The 17,714-nt window shown below is 46.5% G+C and overlaps 1 protein-coding gene across 12 annotated transcripts in view; it reads left to right on the forward strand.

Moving 5' to 3' along the window:
- The window catches only part of PRR5L (proline rich 5 like), an 86,345-nt gene that overhangs the window by 58,282 nt on the left and 10,349 nt on the right, over positions 1-17,714 (forward strand). For all 12 annotated transcript variants that reach the window (XM_074401317.1, XM_074401313.1, XM_074401318.1 and 9 more), the window contains 3 exons: positions 3,397-3,488; positions 12,640-12,780; positions 17,525-17,651. In XM_074401317.1, the coding sequence (XP_074257418.1) occupies positions 3,397-3,488; positions 12,640-12,780; positions 17,525-17,651 (360 nt within the window). The remainder of the gene's footprint in view (positions 1-3,396; positions 3,489-12,639; positions 12,781-17,524; positions 17,652-17,714) is intronic.

Below are 17,714 nucleotides of genomic sequence, written 5' to 3' on the forward strand. Positions count from 1 at the left end.
TTAAACCAGAGGTTCAAGTGCCCTTAAAAGGGGAAGCTGAATGTCTCTCACCAAGTAACCCTCATCATAGATACACTCAGAGTGAAAACTCAGAAATGAGCTAGACAGGATGAACAAAGTTCATCCAAGATTCTGTGCCCCTGCCCTGGCGTGGCCTGAGGGCCCCAGTCCCGGGGTCTTCTCTCTGAGTTTCTTCTACTGTAGTCCTAGAGTTCTGGGTGTCGGGGCCTTTTCTGTACAGTGAATGGGCATGGGGGTGGGGGGACCTGTAAGGGACTTTGCTATCTTCAACCAGGCATCTCAACTTTTTAATTTTCTGTGTTCGAACTCCAAGAAAAATTTTGTTAGGATAAAAGGATTCTCTTGCTATAAAATAAAGTTGGAAACAATTAATGTGATCTGTCCAGTCACCGAGCAGACTCCTCTTTGTTGACATCTCTGCTTAGGTACTCACATCTCTATGTATACACACCCCTCCTTTGCTGCTGCACAAAAGGCAGGCGGCCGTTCATATCCACCTATTGCTCTTTTGTGGGCAGGAGACACCATGTTGACTTCAGTAATCTTTCTAGAGCCTTAGTGACCTTGAGAAGTTTCTTATACTTATCTATATACTCCTGGTGACCTAAACTGATATGATACATTAGAGGGCAGATTTATAGGACAGTCATCTAGAACCATCCATCCAACCCCCTTTATTTTTGCAGGGAGCTAAGTCCTTGACTTATGGAGTGTTTCTGGATGGGAGGGCAGCTGTGTTCTTTACCTCTTCCTCCCCCAGAGCTACCCTGTTTCTGTGTCTGTGTCTGTCTGATGTTCTTCTCTGAACATTGTCCAAAACTTCCATTACTCTCTGAAGTTTGCAGCCAGCAATTAGACCTGGGTTCTCAGGAGGCGTCTTACTGCTGCTGGGTTGCAGGGTTACCTCGTGTGCCAATGAGCTTCCTGTCTCAGCATTAGAAGGGGGAGTAAGTAGGTACCAGTGCTGACCTGCAAGATTCTCTCTTCTTCCCCTCCTTCAGATCAAAAGGGCTTCTGCTTGTCTTGGTTGTGGAAGGCTTAAGATAAAGGACATCAACAAAGAAGCTGGAGTAACATTTTGCCCTTTGGGGTATATTAACCAGGTGCTGGAGTTCACTTTGGTTTTAGGAACCAGGATGACTCAACATGTAAGATGGTCCTTTTGGACTTCCCCTTCCCCTCCCTGCAGTAAAATAGCATAGCCTACATTTGAAAGAGCATGACGATTGCTTCCATCAAATGTTTATTTGATTATCTACCATGAGACAGTACTTTGCTAGGTGCTGGGGTGTCAGGAGTCAGAAATACCATCACAGGATTATAGGCCCTCATGGAGCTGACACTTGAATCAAATCATCACCAAATATAAAACAATACCCTGGACAAGTACTAAGAATACAATCTGCAGCGAGCTGGTTTGACCAGTGGGGAGAGAATTCCCCCTAGAAGTGATGTTCAAGGTGCAACTAGAAAGATAAACAGAAGTAGGTTAGGCAAAGAAGGGAAAGAAAGAGCAGTCAAGGCAAAAGGGCTAGCATGTGCAAAGGCCCTGTGGCACGAGAGAGCAGGGTGACTGCAAGAAGGTCAATTAGAGTCCAAAGGCCGACAGGAATACAGAAGAGGATCAAGGCCCAGAAGGAGGAGGCAGATTCTCCTGGGCTGTGTAGATTGAGTTATTGAGGTTTTCTTTATCGTAGGAGCAAAGGAAAATGTTCGTGCTAACTATTAAGTCCTGTTCTACACTATCCCATATTTGGGTTACATTTTAACCTCCTTTCACTCACCAGCCCCAGTATCTACAAAAACCTATACACTTGGCACTTTCCATCCATTCATGCAAAGATTTTAAAAGACTGATTTATTGATGTGTCTGGCACCACACTAAGCGCTAGCAATATAGTGATGAGCAAGACAGACGGGGCCCCATTCCCACTCCCACTCCAGTGACAAGACAGAGAAGAAGTGAATAAGCCGTTCCAGTAAAGTGTGATCAGTGCTTTGCACAGGAAAGTTGAGGGTGCCTGGGATTTGCATTTTCCCCCTGTGTATTTCACCCTGACCTTTCAAAATCTGCATGTCTTTGGACCTGCTGGCTACTAGTCATGGCCTTGTTCTATTCTCTCTCCCAAGCCACTGCTTTTATTGCCCATTAAATTAATAGACAGGAGGCGCCAAATGAATCTTTCAAGATCTATTCAGTGGAACTGGCAGTGTCTTGCCAAACACTTCTCTCAGTGTCTAATCTTGGCTGACCCAGTTTCTCTGCCTGGGATGAGCAGAGGCAGTGACCAATATCAGCTCTGATATCTAGGTCATTAAACAGCAACCGCCATGCAGTCTTCTCTCTGCTGGGGCCCGTCTTTCCTGGAGGTGCAGAGTTCCTCGCACCACCTTCCGATGGCATCGGGTGACCTGTATGCTCCGGCCTGGGGTAGCAGGGACACTTGGCCATTGCTTAGGCTCCCTGATCCTAGGGGTAAGTAGGGACAGGATCAGGAGGCAGGGGCTGTGTTCTGCAGATGGCCTTTTCAGAGAATGCTGCCCTTCCAGTTACTGTAAAATAAATGGGTGGAGGGAACACTTTCCAGGTCCTCTGTCTGCCTCTCTCCACTGACAGCTGAAACTCAGAATAAAGCCAGTGTCCTAATGAGTAAGAAAACAAAACATTTTATAACTGTGCACATGATCTTCCTGGATTAGATTGGTCAAGAGCATGGGTTCTGGAATCTCAGCTATGCCTTTGACCTGTGTGTCTTTGGGGCAGTTAGTTGGCCTCTCTGAGCCTGTAAAGCGGGGGTATTACATTCTAGTCTTGAGATATCGTATGGATAAGTAAACTAGCATAGTGCCGGATAATGTTGTAACCATTGATGTGATAACAATTACGATATGATTTTAAGATGTCACTTCCCTTTTCTGGATTGGAGGATGGAAAGGCACATTTGCATATTTTCAGTTGAGTTTTCCCACCCAGTCCTACATATACTAGAGTAACACCTTATAGATCAAATGTAGATCAACTGTAAGCAATGAGCTCTCTTCCCTCGCCACACTTAATGCTGCACCTCCCATGCAGAGTCTTACTAGTGAAGATTAGCAAGTTTAGGTTGCTTATTATTAAGACCAGTGAGTTAGGATCAATACATGCATCCATGTGAGACTGAATATATTTCTGCTCTGAGAATTTCTGTTGATCTTGGCGTGGAATAAAGATCCTGTAGCATCACACCTGCTCTCTGGACTTATAATATCTCCTGGCTGCAAGTTTTAGCATGTGCAACTTTACATTTTATGTGGAACTGAATTCAGGGCTTTCCTACAAGTAATAAGTTCTTTTCTTTCTTCCTCCCCTCCCATCTTCTCGCCCTCTTGTAGGTGAAAATCGCATTGAGGTTCTGGCTGAAGTCTGGGACCACTTCTTCACCGAGACTCTCCCTACCCTGCAAGCAATATTTTATCCAGTTCAGGTCAGTCTCACTGGGGGGCACTTCCTGCCATCCTCAGCAATCTGTCTTCTCTCTTGGCGTTTGCGGCCTGGGGGCTCTTGGTGATTGGGAGAAAACTTGGAACCTGGGCACTTGCATTGGTTGAGGAGTTTCGAGATCTTTTCAGGGCTCTCTGGTTCTATATTTAGTACCTAACTTCAAGTGAAGAAGAGTGCCTGCGTAACTAGCAATTTGTAGGCTCTAGTTACCTCTTGGTTTTGAGTATGTCTTTATATTCTTGGAGTGGTTTGTTTTTCTTAGTTTCCAGAAGTAGGGAAGATGGGGGGAGGGTGATTTCTTGTTTCTTTTTTCTCTCCCCTGCCTCTTTCTTTCCCCTGTCTCTCTCTCTCCTTTTTTTTTTTTTTTTTTTTGAAATAGAATTTTAAAGCAAGTTTTCTGTTGCCCTCAAATCATGAAAAAGGAGTAGCATTCCATGCCCTCTGTAATGGATCCCATGTGATTTAGCAGGAAGAACACTGGACTGGGAATCTATAGACTTAGATTCCAGAGTGTGGGTTTGGGCAGAGTCATTTATCTTCTGTGAGCATAGCTCCATCTTATCTCTGCAAAACAAGGAATTTAGAGTAAAATATGAATGACATCTCTAGTATTCTTCTTCTGTGACCTCCACTCCTACTATTTGTGTTGATATCCTTGCCCCTTCTTTCTGTGGAGCTAATATCATGTAACACCCAGGATCTGGGTGGACATGGCTCCAGTATAATCCAGAAGGCAAAGGTTGGGGTCAGGGGGAGGGTGCTGGCCTTAAAAGCTCAGAGCCAGGCAGGAGCCAAGACATGTGGGTCTAAGGATATCTCTGTTTTACTTTTCTTGAAAGACAGTAAGATGATCACTGCCAGGTCGGCACCATCCCAAAGGGAGGTTGACCTATAGATGTTCCTCTCCAAAATACATGTCTCTCTCACTTAAGCTGCAGTGTGCTCACCCCTCAACTCCTCACACTGGGGTTGAAGCTTCGTATATAATTAGGTAGTATTGAATTGTGGGTGTGGTATGCAGAGGAACACAGCCATTAGCAATGGGTAGAATTACCTTATGCCAGAGGTCAAGGCCCCCATGGATTGTTTGGTCTGAACAGTGTTTTAAAGAAATTTTGAATTGTTTAAAACATACGTCAAATATTTAAAACCTGGGAGATTATGCTTATAGATTCCACTTCCCATGTTAAGTCCACCCCATAACACTTCTGCTAAGATAGCACAGATAGAAGGCCCTGTGCTGTAGCCTGCAGAAACCTTCCCCTCCCTTGCAGTGGTCACGCATCAGCCAGCAGTGAGTCCTCTCTCAGAAAGCTAGACATGGGGATAAGGTTGCCCGGTTAAGCAATAAAAATACAGGATGTTGGCCAGGGATGGTGGCTCACATGCACTTTGGGAGGCTGAGGCGGGTGGATCACTTGAGCTCAGGAGTTTGAGGCCAGGCTAGGGAACATGATGAAACCCATCTATTAAAAAAAATTAGCTGGGCGTGGTGGCATGTGTCTGTAGTCTCAGGTACTAGGGAGGCTGAAGTAGGAGGATCACTTGAGCCCAGGAGATCGAAGCTGCAGTGAGCCGAGATTGCACCACTGCACGACATACAACCTCAGTGACAGAGCAAAACCCTGTCTCAAAATAAATGAATAAAAAATACAGGATGTTGAGTTATATTTGAATTGCATATATAAACAAATAATGCAATATTAGGGACATATTTATACTGAAAAACCCTTCAAATGGGCATCCTGTGTTTTATCCGGCAAGCCTACTAGAGGAGGGTGCAGAAGAGGCCTGGATTCATAAGTGAACAAAGGGGCACTTGGAATCCGTATCTGGCGCCTCCTGTGTTTAAAGGGAAACTGAACCATACCCAAGACAGCAACTTGGAACCACCATTTCGAGGGGCACTGGGTCTCTCTTCCAGCCATTTGTATAGGGAACTCTGGGGTACGGGTGTCCAGATGGTTCTAGAATGGAGAACGCAGGATCTGGGTCGACATGGCTCCAGTATAGTCAAGAAGGCAAAGGTTGGGGTCAGGGGGAGGGTGCTGGTTTTAAAAGCTCAGAGCCAGGCAGGAGCCCAGACATGTGGGTCTAAGGATATCTCTGCTTTGCTTTTCTTGAAAGACGGTAAGATCTGGCAGCAGTTAATCTTGCCCCATTCACCTCCTCACTCCTCAGTGGCTGACTTGAGCTGTGCTTTTCTTCTTCAGTTTGCTGCGGCCCCCACCTTGCTGCCTTCTCCTTCCCTGTCAGCTCCTGAGGCCGTTCGCCTGTGCTAACCCTGCTTTAGTCCGTTAGCTGAATTGGGTGTGGGTGAGATGTACATGCCCCAGTTCAGACTGTGGACAGGAAATATTCCAGGGAAGTGGGGCGTATCTGTAGCAAATGGGCATGAAAGGTATACAGGATACCCACAGGAGGCAAACTGTGCCTCCTTCCTCCTCTTTGTTCTCAGCTGATCCAGGTCCACATGTTTATAGTTTTATTGGACCGTATGCGCTTAGGTTTTACTTATTCTCTGTGCTTAGCCTAGAGATACTGGATGGCATTTGGGTAACAGGGATATGCACTGCTGTTTTTTGGGGGGACATAGGTTGTGAGGAGACTGGCTTGGTTTTATTAGGCTTTCCCCTCGCCCCAACCCCAAAACAAGAAAAACCAGTTCTGGATTAGTATGAATTCCTTCTCTGATTCATCGTGGGCCTAAGAGATGGCTAAGGACTTGTAACAAGCCAGTGCTCTGGTTAATGGCCCCAAATAATCCTCTAAGAAAGCAATGATTAACTTGTTTATGTGGCAGGTTGGTATAAACTGAGTACCCCATACCCTCCCTTAAAAGTATTTTCTGCCTGCATCAAAGGCCAGATTCTGCATACAGAAAAGGCCTTTATGGGTTGGGAACCAGCGAGGAGTTCTCAAGGTAAAGCTCCCCTCCACCGCCCATGCTGAGGAGGGATTTAGGTATTGAGAGGTTGGGATATTGGAGCCAGTTCTGACATAAATGGTGGTGGCATGTTGCTGACCTCCGCCCAGTTCAACTTGCCTTTAAACACAGAAGGCACTATGTACTGATTCAACATGCCCCGCTGGTCACTTATAAATCCAGGCCTTTTCTTCTGAGAGTGTAATGTTTAACTGTGGGCTTAGAAGCCCCAAAGGCAAAATCGGTCATGTTCTCCAGGTGAGTGCTGTAACTACCCACGCCCAGTCTAGACCCAAATGACTACAGGTATTTCATGTGAAGAAGGGATGGTAACAGAATAATCTGGGGAAGAAATCAGGGGAGGGGAGCAGCCACAAAGAGGAACAGAGTTGGTCACAGCATGAGCTGCAGAGTTAGCTCATGACTGACTGTGTTCATCTGTTTGTGTTGCTATAAAGGAATACCTGAGACTGGGTAATTTATAAAGAGAAGAGGCTTGTTTGGCTTATGGTTCTGTAGGCTGAACAAGAAGTATAGTTGCCAACATCTGCTCCAGGGTGAGGCCACAGCAAGCTTTCACTCATGGCAGAAGGCACTGGGGGAGCCGGTGTATCACACGACGAGATGGGGAGGAGGTGCCAGACTTTTAAAAATAATTAGCTCTCTAATACTAATAGAGTGAAAACTCAGTGAAGAGTGAAAGCTCACTCATTACCAAGTGGAGGAAACCAAGCTATTCTTGAGGGATCTACCCCTATGACTCAAATGCCTCCTACCAGGCCCCGCCTCCAACAATTTCAACATGAAGTTTGGAGGGGACAAATATCTAAGCCATATTATTCTGTTCTTGGTACTCCAAATCGCATGTGCTTCTCACGTCGCAAAATATAATCATCCCTGCCTGGTAGTCCCTAAAGTCTTAACTCCTTCCAGCATCAGCTCAATCAAAAGTTCAAAATCTCATCTGAGACTCAAGGCAAGTTCCTTGAGCTTGTAAAATCAAGAACAAGTCATTTACTTCCAAGATACTATGGTGTCACAGGCATTGGGTAAACGTTCCCATTCCAAAAGCGAGAATTTGGCCAAAAGAAAGGGACAGCAGGCCCCACTTGAGTCTGAAACACAGCAGGGCAGACATTAAATCTTAAACCTCCAAAATAATCTTTGACCCCGTGTCCCACATCCAGGGCACACTGGATGCAAAGGATGGCTCCCAAGGCCCTGATTAGCTCTGTGTCTCTGCCTTTGAAGGGCAGCCCCTGGGACTGCTCTCACAGATTGGAGTTGAGTGTCTTGTGGTTTTTCCAGGCTCAGGGTACAAGCTGGTGGCTCTACCTTTCTTGAGTCTAGAGGGCAGCAACCCTCTTCCCACAGCTCCACTAGGAAGTGGCCCTTTGTGGACTGTGTCAGGGGCTCCAACCTCACATTTCCCCCTGGCACTGCCCGAGTAGAGTCTCTTAGTGGGGGCTCCACCCCTGTGGTAGGCTTCTGCTTGGGCATCCAGGCTTTTCCATACAACTTCTGAAATCTAGGTGGAAGTTGCAAAGCCTCCTTCTCTCTTGCACTCTGTGTACCTGCAGACTTAGCACTATGTGGAACACCAAGGGTTACAGCTTATTCCCTCCAGAGTAGCAGCTAGAATGGTACCTGGGAAACTTTGAGCCACATCTGGAGCCAGAGAAACTGGGATGTGGGGAGCAGTGTCCTGAGGTAGCACTGGGCATCCCCTGAGCGTGGCCTCCAAAACCATTATTTCCTCTTAGGTCTCTGGGCCTATAATGGGAGGGACTGTCCCAGAGGTTTCTGAAATGACTTCAAGGCCTTTTTAAAACTGTGGTCTTGGCTATCAGCATCTGTTTCCCTTTTAGTCATGCAAACCTCTCTAGGAAGTGATTGCTCCACAGCTCACTTGTATTTCTCTCCTGCAAATGCCTTTTCCTTCTTCATTGCATGGCCAGGTTGCAAATTTTTCAAATTTTTATGTTCTGTTTTCCTTTTAATTATAAGTTCCAACTTTAAGTCATTCCTTTGTACCTATTCCTGATGTTAGGCTGTTAGAAGCAGCTATGCCACATCTTGAATGCTTTGCTCCTTTGAAAATGTTTTTTTGTTTGTCTGAGATGGAGTCTCACTTTGTTACCAGGCTGAAGTGCAATGGCACGAGCTCAGCTCACTGCAACCTTCACTTCCCAGGTTCAAGTGATGCTCCTGCCTTAGCCTCCTGAGTAGCTGGGATTACAGGCACCTGCCACCATGCCCAGCTCATTTTTGTATTTTCAGGAGAGATGGGGTTTCACCATATTAATCAGGCTGGTCTTGAACTCCTGACCTTGTGATCCACCTGCCTCAGCCTCCCAAAGGGCTGGGATTACAGGCCTGAGCCACCATGCCCAGCCTAGAAATTTATTTTACCAGATACTCTAAGTCATCACTGTTAACTTCAACCTCCCACAAATCCCCAGGGCATGGATACAATGCAGCCAAGTTCTTTGCTAGGTAGGGCATAACAAGGGTGACCTTTATTCCAGTTCCTAGTAACTTCCTCATTTGCATCTGAGACCACCTCAGCCTTGCCTTTACTGTTCTTATTTTATTTATAATCATTTAACTAGTCTTTAAGAAGTTCCAACATCTCCTTGTCTTTTTGTCATCTTTTGAGCCCTGAGCCCTCTAAACTCTTCCAACCACTGCTCATTACCCAGTTCTAGAGCTATTTTCACTTCTTCAGGTAATTTCATAGCAACATTCTACTCCTTGATACCAATTTTGTGTATTAGTTTATTCTGCATTGCTATAAAGGAATACCTGAGACTGGATAATTTATTTAAAAAAAACATTTATTATTTGGCTCATAGTCCTGCAGGCTGTGTAAGAAACACACATCAGCATCTGCTCCTGGTGAGGCTTCAGGAAGCTTACAACCATGTCGGAAGGTGATGGGGAGCCAGTGGGTCACATGATGAGAGAAGAGAGCAAGAGACGGAGGAAGAGGTGCCAGGCTCTTTTAAACAATTAGCTCTTGTGTGAATTAATTGAGAACTCACTGATCACCAAGGGGAGGACACCTAAGCCATTCATGGGGGATCTGCGCCCATGACCCAAACACCTCCTACTAGGTCTCACCTATAGGTCCCACCTGGCCCAGGTGTCTAGTACCTCGCAACGATTGGAGGAGCTCACTTCCTTGCCTTCCCCAGGGCTTCCTTGCCCCTCAGTCACACTACCAGTTCGCCACCCGACCTTTGCTGCACCCTCTTTCAGTAGCGTAACACCTGGCGCTCCTTCGCGCCCTAGCCCTCCAGCGCCCCAGCAGTGGCTTCAGCTCCCTATTGGCCAGCAGAGAGGAGAGGGAAGGGAAGAGGCTCTCTAACATTTCTAACAGAAAACATTTCAACATGGGATTTGGAGGGGACGAATATCCAAACCACGTTACTGACCTGGGTTCAGATCCTCAGTCTGCCGCTTATCATCTTGATATTCTTGGGAAGATAATTTTGCCTCTATGAGCTTTAGTTTTCTTCTAGAAAATAATAAAACGTGCTTCCCAAGGGTGTTAAGAAGAGTGAGTGAGATAATACATGAAAAGCACTTAATTTTGCATATGACGTATAGTAAAGGCTTAAGAAATGTCACTATCATCATCAATATCATTATTATTACTATTCTCTATACAACAAAATGTGTTGGAATCACAGCAGATAATCCAGCTATTTGGACTTGTTTTTCCCACGTCATGGGCTGAGCAGATGAGTTGACAATGGGTGACTGTTGAGTGTCTACTGTATACTGGCACTGTTATGGAAATATGGGCACAGCCCCTGAGAGTTGCCTAAGTGGGGTTATGACCTGTATTTTCCTAATCATCCTGCTGTTGCTTGGAGTACAATAGATGCCGTCTTTCTGGAGAGCAACATGGCATATCTGTGAGACTTTTTAAAGGCATATTTTGATTGAGCAATTTTCCTTTGCAAGGGAATAATCTGGATATGCTGATAAAAGCGCCCAATGTGGCATGGATAAATATATTTAAAACATACACGTGTTCAAATGAAAGCATCTTGGTAAGGAGAAGTGTGGTCACATAGAGTGTGTTCATATAGTGGTGGAATATTATGCAGCCTTAAAGAAGAGTGAGGTGGGTTAGTATGTGCTGGTATGAAAAGATGTCTAAAATATGCAAAGTGAAACAAAAGCATGCTGCAGAACAGTAGGAGGGGCATAATCTCTGTGTGGGTTTAAAGGTTTTATATGTGATTTTGTGGATATAGGAACTTTCTGGAGAAATCCAGAATATAAATAAAAACCTCAAGGAGCAGTTACCAGTGTGGAGGGAGAATAAGAAATTAGAGGAAGCGGACTTGTAACCTTACCTTAAGCCCTTTTTCTGACCTGTTGTAATCTTTGCCTTTGAATATTTTATGATTTAAATATAAAACCAAAAACACTTGTCTTTTTGGAGTACGGTTCTGGGAATAAAGACTCCTTCGGGATGCCTTGGTGACCTCGTAGGGAGTTCCTAGAAAATCCGTTCTGGAAAGTGATTTGGCAGTTGTTGGAGCAGGAGGTCCGACAAGCGTTTCCTTTTGCCTCGCAGTCTTCCCTTCCCACCTGAACTGCTGTTCTGGTTTCCAGAAGGTTGCGTGCCCCAGTCTTCCTCCTTCTCTCTTCCCACATTCTATAATTTAAATCAAACAGTTCTGTTCACTTCCCTGGAAGGTTGTGAATGAAAGTTGGTTATATCCCCTCTGCTTCCAACATCATACAGGACAAAGACCCAGGGACTGGCCAGAATAATGGGGCCTAATGCTGGCTCTCTCCTCGTGCCTCAGCCTCTCTGTCCATCAATCCATCCAACAGAGGTAGTACCAACTGACCAACTTTTCAGAGATACTGAAAGAATAAAACCCAGAGTCCCTCATTATAAGATAAGGTATTTTAAGCACACAACATAATGTGAGCTCTGTTTATAATAAGTTTTTATGTTATTGAAAGGTATGGGTGGTGATTGTGTGTATCTGTTGGATGTGGGGGGTCAGGGAATACGGAAATAGCAAAACCACTCTTGACTACGTTTCTATAAAACCCTACGAAGTTGCAGGAAGTATAAATATCCTTAAACCTTGGTCGGGTACCCTAATGAGGTCTTTGGTTCTACCAAGAACAACCAACTTTTAGTGTGCATTTGTATGACTGTGTGTAAGGGAGAGTCTGAAAAATGAACGCTCTTTTCTCTTTTGTTTTGAAAAACTTGAGTTCTAAAATCAAGAAGTTTGGGTTGGAAACCCAGCTCCGCTTTGGGCGAATTATAGTAACTGCCTGGGTTTTTGACTGTTTCATCTGTGAAACGGGTTGGGCTCAACCAAGAACAACCAACTTTTAGTGTGTATTGCATGTATGTGTGCAAAGGAGAGCTGAAAAATGCACCTTCCTTTCTCTTTTGGTCTTGGGAAACTTGAGGAGCTCTAAAATCAGGAAGTTTGGGTTTGAAACCCAGCTCTACTTTGGGTGGATTATAGTAACTCTCTGGGTTTTTGGGTGTTTCATCTGTGAAATGGGTTTTATAATGGTTCCTGTCTCAAAGGGTGGTTGTGGGGATTACATGTATTGTTTGCCTTTAAAATATGTAGACTCATGCCTGGCACATAGAATTTAATAAATGTTAGCTTATATATAGTTGTTATTTTCACCTTCTGCTCCTTACCCCACCCCCACAGTTGGACAAAGCCCTTTCCTTTGGCTTTTCTATTTCTTTTTCTTCCTAGGTTACTGGTATTTATACAACAATCTAAGAGGTCTCGTGTTTTCCTTCTTTATTTGTATGATAGGTGTTCAGCTATATCACAAAAGGAGTTGGGAAATGTAGCCTTGGATGTAGGAGGTAGGATTGATCTTTCCTTTGTTTCTCCCCATCTTTCTCTCTCCTTCCTGACCACTCATAACACTGATAATAGAGTGCCCTTTTATATGTGCCTTGTATTGTCGTTGGGTCATTTAGGTAGGCAGGTTGAGTCATGCCTTATCTTAACAACATTTTGATCCTACAGGACAGGAGCCAGGTCTTTGATGCTTTGAAAGACACATTAGCCCTTGCAGACACCTCATCTCATCTTTGGGGCTACTTAAACATGTGCTGTCTTAAATCCCACGTGGTTGGTGGCAGATTCAGTGAGCTGTCACCTCCCAGCCCTCCCTCCTCTGTCCGCTCTAGGGCCAGGAGCTGACTATCCGCCAGATCTCCCTGCTGGGCTTCCGAGACCTGGTCCTGCTGAAAGTGAAGCTGGGTGACCTGCTGCTGCTGGCCCAGTCCAAGCTGCCCTCGTCCATTGTCCAGATGTTGCTCATCCTGCAGGTGAGGCTGTACTGGAGACTTGCCCCAAGGCCAAGGGAGGGAGCGAGGGAAGAGGCTGCCATTCTGAGATGAGGGGAAGGAACCTAGTGACCAGAGCACCTTAGCTTGACTTACTACTATTTAGTTTGTTGGTGTTGGCCCATGTTCATTTGTTCATTCATTTGTTCATTTGATGTGCATTCACTGAGCACCTGTTAGTTCCTGGTGCTGTGCTTGGTGCCAGGATTGCACTGGGGAGTAAAGGAAGCAAGTCTTTCATTCAGGAAGTAGATGTCCTTTTCCCTCTCCAGTGATGCCAAGGAGCCACAAGTTGCAAGTTAACAGCAAAGAATACACTTTGGCCTAGCTTAAGCCTGGGAAGCCCCCAGGGCAGATGGACTTCCTGAGGGATTACTACCGGGAATGTGGCTGTCTCAGGCCATGAAGCCACCATCCTTTCTCTACTTCCTAGTCTCTACTTGAATCTGGCTACCTTGTCTGTCTTCATCTTGTCCTGTCTTTCCTGGACTTGGCCTCTTTCTCCCTGCAGGTTTATGTTCTGTGTTTGGTTTGCACCTGATCGAATGCGACATCTCACAGCTCATGTGCTTCCAGTAAGAGACTATCCAGTGGTTGCCTAATGTCACTGAATCCCAATTCTAAATCAATACTAGGAAGTTGAGCGAACACTTATTGGTCCTTGGCTATGTGCCAGGCATGGGCCAAGGACTTTAAGTATGTTGTTTTCTTAATCAGATAATCCAGACAATCACCATATGACGTAGGCATTGCTGTTATTCCCATTTTAGAAGTGAGGAAGATGAAACCTAGTGAGTCTGTGTGCTTGCCTGAGGTCTCTCAGCTAGGAAGAGGCGGTAAGATTCCGAGGAAATAATTTAATTGGTCCAGCTTGGACGAGACGATTCCTCTTTGCCCAATCAGCCATGACTCTTGAGTAAGATCAAGCAGTATAAACATGACCTTGGCAAGCCCATTCCTATCAGTGGGGGCACACAGTTCTCAAATAGTAGGACTTTTGGCTAAGGGCACCCCCAAGAGGTGACTGCTATGCGTCTCCATCTCTGTAACAAGTTCAGATGGGGCAGCATTAGCTCTGAGCCCTTCCTCAGGGAAGATGGCTTCATCCTTGATCAGGCCAGTGGTGACCCCTTGCTGCCCTCACAGCGGCGATGGAATGTCAGGCATTGCGGCCTCAATCTGATCCTTCTCCCACATCCCCCAGCTGGTGTTCTCTTTCAGTTTTTGAAGCTGAGCCGTTTTTCTGGGCATTCTCCCCCTTTTCCTGTAATCAGAGAGGAGGAAGAGTTGCCTAATAGGATGAGGGTGGGTGTAATTGGCTGGAATGTCAGGTCAAGTATTTTTATGGAAGAGATGGAGAAGGAGGGGGCTAGAAAAATGCATGTGGGGCTCGGGTCTGAGAAGCCTAATTAGAGCATGCATGCTGAATAAGGAGTCTTGAAAATGAGCCCTTCGGGATTCTGATAGGAAAATTCAGAAAGTTGAGCTCCCATCTTCCCATTTCAGTTTAAAATAGTTGAGGGATGAGAAGCGGTTCCTGTGTGTTTTGGGCGGTGGTGCTTTGTGTGGTTTGGTTTGGTTGGAAGGAGAATTGATCCAGTCCTGCAGGTGAAGCCTCTCACCTGTTGATGCTGGAACAGGAGGGCCTGTGTCGATAATGAAAAATGCCTATCACATTCCAACATTCCGGGCCTGGTGCCAGGTAGCCCTGTAACCGTATGAGAAAGCTTCCATCATCGTACCCCTGAATCCCCAAAGAGAGGTGAGACTGCTTGCCCAGGAGAATCTGGCTCATCCACTCTGGTCCCCACCCCAATTTGCTTTCCATGGGACAACCTCAGACTCTTCAGTGGTTTCCAATTGATCTTAGAAAAACAGCCCAAGTCTGTACCCCGGCCTTTGGCATCTCCCACCCTTCCATCCCTGCCTGGAGCCTGACTTCCGCGCTGCTCTAGTCTTCTTGGCTTCCCTGCCTGCCACGGGATCTTTGTGCTCGCCCTTCCCCCTGCTCAGAACTGAGGCTCTCAAACTCCTGTCCAATGAAGGAAGGTCCTTACGTTTTCTCTTTGCTTTTGTGCCCTCAGCGCCTAGCAGTCTTTGGCATATAACAGGCATTGATTAAACGCTGTCCAGGGAATATAGCACCAGCTAGTAGAAGCCTGGGCAGGACTGATGTTGTATCCCTGGCCTCACACCCCAGGTTGGTGACCGTCATGCGGGCTTCTTCTCGTGGCAGAAGGAAGTACAGTCAGAGAAGCTCTGGGGTCGTGGCGAATTTCAGAAAGTCAAGCAAGGGAACGGTTCCTCCTGTGTCTACACCATTGTTTTCCCCGTCTCACAGCTGAGATGCAGGTTCAGAGAAGGTGGCACCTGCACTCAAGCTCATGTATTCATTTATAAGAGAGTTGGATTGTTCCCCATCCCTCAGCCTGTCTTCCTACCTCCACTTAGCCTTTCTAGGCAACTACTGCCTCCTTTCTGCAGTCTCCCAGCATTCTCGGAAATGCCCTACAGGCACCCTACGGACCATTAAAGATCGTCCCACTTTCCTGTAGGGCATCTGGCATCACTTCCCCTGAGGACTTCCTGGGAATGGTGCCTTTTGCCCGTGTTCTTCCTCACCAGGAGCTCTAGAGCCTGCGGCTGGGGGTGTGACTGTGAAGAACACGGATTTTTCCCTGGCCCAAGTCCATCTCCTTGAGCAGTAGGGGTGGTGGGCTCTGGATCTGAATGGAACTTCTAGGTGGCACTACCCTGGGGCCACACCTGCTACAGGAAATGTGGGCCGTGGTACTTTAGAATTGTCCATTCTCTCCCTAGGCCTGCACTTTCCACAGTACCAGGAGACCTGGGGCTGATATTTCTTCAAAACTACTTGACCCTAGTACAGAGAAAAGAGCTCTTTCTTAGGCCTTCATTTCTGTCTTTTCTGTTGCTCTTCCAAAATGTCCCTGACCCAACTCCACCTTTTCCAAAATGTACAAATACTCCTACAGTGGGCCATGTGCTCTGCCTTCAAACTGCCCCAGTGAGAGGCAGAATCAGAGATACTGACCAGTGTGAAGACCTGTTTGCTCCCAGCTGATGCAGTCAGGTCCTGAGACCACCCTAAGAACGGGGCATTCTCAGAGGCCCCAGCCAGGCAGGGTATTCGGCCTGTGCTCGGAGGACCCTGAGCTTGGTTTAATTTTCTCCCATCACCATTTGACATTCTTGATTTCTGAACGTGAGCTCCTGCATTTTTCACTCTGGACCACACCAGTTCCGTAGCTGTTTGGCAGCCAAGCCAAGGGCCGAGGACAGCACCTTCCTGGAGGGCTGTGCACAAGCCAAGTTCTCAGCAGCGACTTTTCTGGGAGAAGACCATCCAGCTCCAAATCACGTGTTTATTATCCACGTTCCTCCCACCTTTTGCCACTTCTCCTTTTTCTGTGATCTCTCCCTGTTTGTCATTTATGGAAGGTTTTGGGGAGAATCCACTCATTTTCCCTGCATCTCTTCTGGCCCTGTTTCTACCTCCAAATCTGCACCATCCAGCCCCCTCTCCAGCCTCCTTGTGTTTCCTGAAGCTGTGTCCTCTCTTTCCCCCAGCCCCTGGCCACACCCATCTCAATGTGACAGTACCAAAAAGGGGCCGAGGAATAGTCTGTTTCCTTGGCAGCTTACATCCCCCCGGGATCGCCAACCTGCAGGAGTCTGCCCTGCCTGCCTCATTACCTGACCAGCTTCCCCTTCAATCCCTGAAACACCGTGCTGGAGTGGAGTCTACTTTGAAAGTGAAAGTGATTTAGAGTCCACCCCGTTTTGAGAATTTGACATGTTAACCCCTCGGGCAGGGCACAGCCCCATGGAGCCTTGTTTCTTTCCTAGCCAAGCCCTTCTGCTGCCAGGTGGTCTCTGCTTCTTTGCAGCCTCTCAATATGACAGCACGTTTGAGTCCTTTCCAGCAAGAAGCTGGACTCCCTAGGAGTCTGCTGGTTTTCTACAAAACATTGGTTACTGAGTCCTTTCTGGTTTTGACCGTTCTTTACTCAGCACTTAGCTTTGAGAACTCCCGTCACATCAGGGTTTTTAATTGGCTCTTTATCTTGGTGCTACAACTATTCCTGGCTCCAGAAGAATTCTCCCTTTCTCTTACCACTCTGCACTTTTCCGTTTTCTTTCCTCCCTTCTTTTCTAAACTGATAGCAAGTGGCAGTAAAAGGGGATCAGAGCCAGATAGCCTAGGTTCCAGTCCAGGGTTTTTGCCATCTATTGGCTGTGTTTTCCTGGGCATGATACTTAAGCTCTCTGGGTCTTTAGTTCCTCATCCAGAGTAGGGGGTTAATCAGAGCACCTTCCTCTTTGCATTGTCAGGAGACCTCTGTGCCTTAATATGTGTTAAGTGTCTGTGTGCTGTTTATGAACCAGTCACTACAACAGTGTGGGTGGGATTATTGTCCTTGAGACCAGCCAGATCTCAGCCCTGGAGGTGGGACATCCACATCGCATTGGTAGCCCAATGGGAGAGGCTGCTGCAGTACTAACCATGCACAGTTCTAATTGCAGTGACCCATGACAAGTGACTAAGGCTTCAGGCCTCCGTTTCCTTCATTCTAACTGCAAGGATGCTGCCTGCTGGCAACACTGTACATTGAAGGAGGACAATCAGGATTTGTTAAGTGAGCACCTGCTGGGCATGGCAACAGATGCTGACCTTTGCGTATCTTGGCTGTTCATTTTCCAGAGTGTTCACGAGCCCACAGGCCCAAGTGAGAGTTATTTGCAACTGGAGGAGCTGGTGAAGCAAGTGGTTTCTCCTTTCCTTGGCATCAGTGATGACCGTAGCTTCTCAGGCTCTACGTACACACTGGGTAAGAAGTGCAGCTCTCAAGGTGTCAAGAGCCTTGGTGATCATGATACCAGCAGTGTTTAAC

The sequence above is a fragment of the Saimiri boliviensis genome, chromosome 6 (assembly GCF_048565385.1).
Source record: "Saimiri boliviensis isolate mSaiBol1 chromosome 6, mSaiBol1.pri, whole genome shotgun sequence".
NCBI lineage: Eukaryota > Metazoa > Chordata > Mammalia > Primates > Cebidae > Saimiri > Saimiri boliviensis.